This window comes from Tyto alba, unplaced genomic scaffold, assembly GCF_018691265.1.
Source record: "Tyto alba isolate M040663 unplaced genomic scaffold, T.alba_DEE_v4.0 Super-Scaffold_44, whole genome shotgun sequence".
NCBI classification, from domain to species: Eukaryota; Metazoa; Chordata; class Aves; order Strigiformes; family Tytonidae; genus Tyto; species Tyto alba.
Genome location: NW_024881320.1, coordinates 391,298 through 395,420, shown reverse-complemented (window position 1 = coordinate 395,420; position 4,123 = coordinate 391,298). Strand labels below are relative to the sequence as shown.

The following is a 4,123-nucleotide window of genomic DNA, read 5'->3' as shown; positions in this document are numbered from 1 at the left end:
TAACGTTGTATACATACAACACAGACCTAATCACTTAAAAATCTCTAAAGTTCTGCAAAATCCCAGCACCCTCCCCTCCCCACTGAGATCCAAGGCAAAAAAGGGTTAGTGAGCGGCATTGCACTTTAATTGCACCAATACAGTTAAATATTAAATGGAGAAAGCAACTCTACATAGCAAATGGAAAACAAGCATTTACATAGTAAATCTGTAAGATGTACAGACTATTTAGTTTTAACTCAGTTGTCTATACATGAATATCCCACTGCAGCTCTTGGTGTTAAATTTACTTTAAATGGAAAACAAAATGAACCATTTCAGGTTCGTGTAGAATTGGCAAGTTACCGAGAAGCAAGCTTTCCTTTCCTCCCTCATAAGCCAATGCTGATGGAGGTGGGGGGGAGGGCAGGACAGGATGCCCTAGAATTTTTCATACCAGGAGAAATGTATTGGCCATCATTCCATCTACTGGCAGGGGTAGAAACGAGCAACACTTTTCTGAATACACTCGATTTCCCACACATCCCCCAAAGGGGCATATCCTGTTACCCTGCCAGGATAGTTACCCCAGGGGAGTTAACGCTACCGAGTTAGACACTGATCAGTTGGGGAAAGAGTTCATTGGCAAAGTTATCCTCCCAAGCATGGTCAATGTCAAGTGGAGAGGACAGGTCACTGAAGGGTGACAGGGATCCTTCATATCCAGAGTCACTACAGGCATCCAACAGATAGCTTGAGGCTGCAAGGCTACGATGAGAGGAAAGCAGGTGAGAGATGCCCAGTTCAGGCATGAAGCTGTCTACGCGTTCCTCTTTCACAGATACTGGGACCTCAGGGATAGGTTTGTCTTCAGACGGAGAGACAGATACTTCTTCAATTTTCACTAGCATATTGGTTTGGTTGCCCGTTTTAAGAGGAATCTCCACGATTAGGGGCTTTGTGTACACATGATCAAACCTTATCAGTTCATTAATGGCCTCCAGCTTAGCTGATGGGGACCCCAAAGAGGGAGAGGAGGAGGTTGGTATGGAATTTGTTTCTCCACAGATCTCTTCCTCCAGCTTTTCCAGGCATGTTGACTCTGAATCAGCATATTTGAGAAACATCTCTGGTTCCAGACTGTCCAGAAAGCCCAACAGTAGATCAGACTGCAGAACAAAAACATTGTTTTAGAAGGACAGGCTACTACTGTTAGAGCAAAAGAGCAGTTGTGGCATCTATTAACCCTGATCTGGAAGTTAAAATATGCTCATAGAACTAGGACTTTTACCAAGACTACCACTCTCAGAACAGGCAGTTAAGGCAATTAATGAACAAAGAATTTCTGAAAGTAACTTTTTTTGTTAGGGTACTGGCAATCCCCATAGAATTCAACATGTATTTTTGATATTCACAGCCTCTATTAAAAACTCAAGATCTTGGACCCATGATGTAAAGATACCACACTACCCGCTGGTAGTAGCTGCTCCCCAGAGCAAGTACCAGAACCTGATTTAGGCAGACCCACCTGTGATAAAAGTCAGGGATTTTGTTTTGGGGTTGGTTTGGGTTTTTTTAAGAGGTGAATGATGCTTGTCCTTACGTTTTGGGAAGTCACAAGGGACAGGCTTTGAATTCCAACAGCTTTGCTAAATGCCAGCACATCAGCAAAGTGATCAAGTTTTTCAAGAACAGTAAAAGCACCGTATGTGTTTGGTATCTGTATACTTTTGCACTAAGAGCTAAGAGACTGTTTCAGGCAATGTCCTCTAAGATTTTTATGGAAACGGGACTTCAAGTTGCATGAACTCCGGTACTCACTGGATCCAGCCCAACAAAGCTATAGTGAGCCACAAGGTAAGGCATTCCAAGACTTGGAAAACGAGCCACCTATGGAAACTAATCAAGCGACTTTACGTCAAGAAATCACAACACTAGTCTTAAATTCACAGTGGTTCTGAATTTTACAGCTACTGGGATAGGAGTAAATGCTCACCTCTGAGTCTGAAGAATCACTGCCATCAGAATCCATGTGGAAGTTATCAGAAATGGTGACTGCTGGGCCTGCACCTGCTGCAGAGGAACACGTAGTCTGAGTGCTGCGGACTCAGCGGACCCGGTCACCAATCTAATCTCATCCATCTGTGATTCCTTCACAACCTGTACCAAGGGGGGAAGAAAAAAAAAAAAAATCCAGTGTCTAGCAGACACTACATAATCCTGAAGATCATACTCTTTCCACAAAGGCTTCCAACATTAGATACTCCACCTGCTCACACAGTAGGAGTCTGAAAACCACTTCCAAAGTTGGCTCAAACTTCCATACGTGGGCAGATTTATTTTGTTCACCACTTAAATGAGAGCCTGACCCCCTCCACTATACACCCTGTTCTTTTGAGACAGACATACATTGCCGTAACAGTGACTTCACTTCTAGCACACAATGTAGAAGACCTTATGAAACAGCCTTAAAACGGCTTGGAACTAGTCAGCTCCTATCTTCCACACTACCAGTGGCACCCACTTCTGACTCGGCATCTGCTCAGTCTGTGGGAAAGTCCACCGGGAGGGCAGGCGCGTTTCTGGCACATGGAGTACCCGTCTTTCCAACGCGGCAGTTTCAGCGCCGGCGTGACTCCCCTCCCCCCCCCCCCACGCCCACTGCCACGCAGTGACACGTCCCGCGGCGCGGCAGAGCTGCGCAGGGAGGGCGGCGGGCCCCCCCCGCGCGGCAGCGGGCTCACCTGGTACTCGCTCTCCTCCTCCGTCTTCAGAGCATCCAAGCCCAGGCGGCAGCGAAGCTCCTGGTTCTCCAGAGCAAGGTTACACGTCCTCTCCCGCAGGAGCCGGTTCTCCAGCAGCAGCTTCTGGTTCTGCAGAGAACCGTGAGGCAGGGCGGCCGCCGCGCCGGCCGCCCCCCCCGCCCCGCGGGCCCACCCGGCCCCTTACCTCCTCCTCCAGCTCCACCACCTGCTGCTCCAGCTCCGACATCCGCGCCTTCTTCCTGTCCCGGGCGCTCTGGGCCGCCACGCGGTTCTTCAGCTTCCTACGGGGCAGGGCGGCCGTCAGCGCGGCGAGGCCCCCGCGGCACGGCGGCGGGCCCCCCGCCGGCGAGCCCCTCACTCACCTGCGCAGCGCCTTCTCCTCCGGGCTCAGATGGGTGAGCCGCTGCCGCTTGCGGGCCTGCTGCGGGGCCTCCAGGCCCGGGGCGGCTCCTGGCGGCAGGACGACGGAAAGCTGCTGGCCGGCTGCGCGGCCGAAGGGCTCGGCCGCCGGGCTGGGGATGAGGAGCAGCCGGGGGGCTGCGGCACCGGGCAGCGCTGCCATGGCCGGCGCGGACGGAGCTGGAGGTGATGCGCTGCCCGGCGCCGCGACTCACTGCGCTCTGCGCCCGCCCCGCCCGGATTTCTACCATCGTGGCTCTTCCTCATTGGCCGGGGCGGTGTGACGGCGCGGCCAGGCTAGCCCGTGATTGGCCTGCGGCTGGAAGCAAGGGGGGAAACGAATTGCATCAGACGATGGGGTTGGGGGCGGGTGAGATGTCAGTACGTGGCGGAGGGGTGGGGCAGCTGGGGCTCGCGGGGAGCGCGGTTCCCGCCGCCCGGCCCCTGAGGGGACGCGGCCGCCCGGCCCCTGAGGGGACGCGGCCGCCCGGCCCCTGAGGGGACGCGGCCGCCCGGCCCCTGAGGGGACGCGGCCGCCCGGCCCCTGAGGGGACGCGGCCGCCCGGCCCCTGAGGGGACGCGGCCGCCCGGCCGGGGTGCCGGGCTGTGCCCGCCCGGGCCCTGCCGTGCTGCTGCAGCGCGATGGCGGGCGGGGCGGAGGGGGTGCCGCTGAAGTTGAGGAGTGTGTCTCGAGGAGAGACCGAGAACGGCCAGAGGTGGTGATGCAGTTAACGCTCTTCTGTAGCCGCCTTCCCAGAGGCGGTCTGTCCCAAAGCAGTCACGAGCAGAATCCGAGGGAAAGGGACAACTTTCGCGGGAACACAAGTGCCAAGAATGAAGCTATAACAGATGCCATAAGAATGGGCTGAAAAATGAACTAAAAAGAACAAAAAAGCAGAGAGGAGGTTAGTGATGGATGAGTAGAAGTTGCAAGAGAGCATGCGCAAATACCTCAGGGGTTGTCCTTTGAATCCAGCCTG

General features: G+C 54.2%; 1 protein-coding gene across 1 annotated transcript; it reads right to left on the bottom strand.

The window, feature by feature from the left end:
• Positions 1-105: 105 nt before the first annotated feature.
• Positions 106-3,382, bottom strand: XBP1 (X-box binding protein 1). The gene is given in 6 exon segments (XM_042805067.1): positions 106-1,148; positions 1,976-2,083; positions 2,086-2,139; positions 2,724-2,852; positions 2,929-3,025; positions 3,107-3,382. Coding segments are annotated over 6 exon segments (1,146 nt in total). The 5' UTR covers positions 3,307-3,382; the 3' UTR covers positions 106-590.
• Between the last annotated feature and the right edge of the window lie 741 nt (positions 3,383-4,123).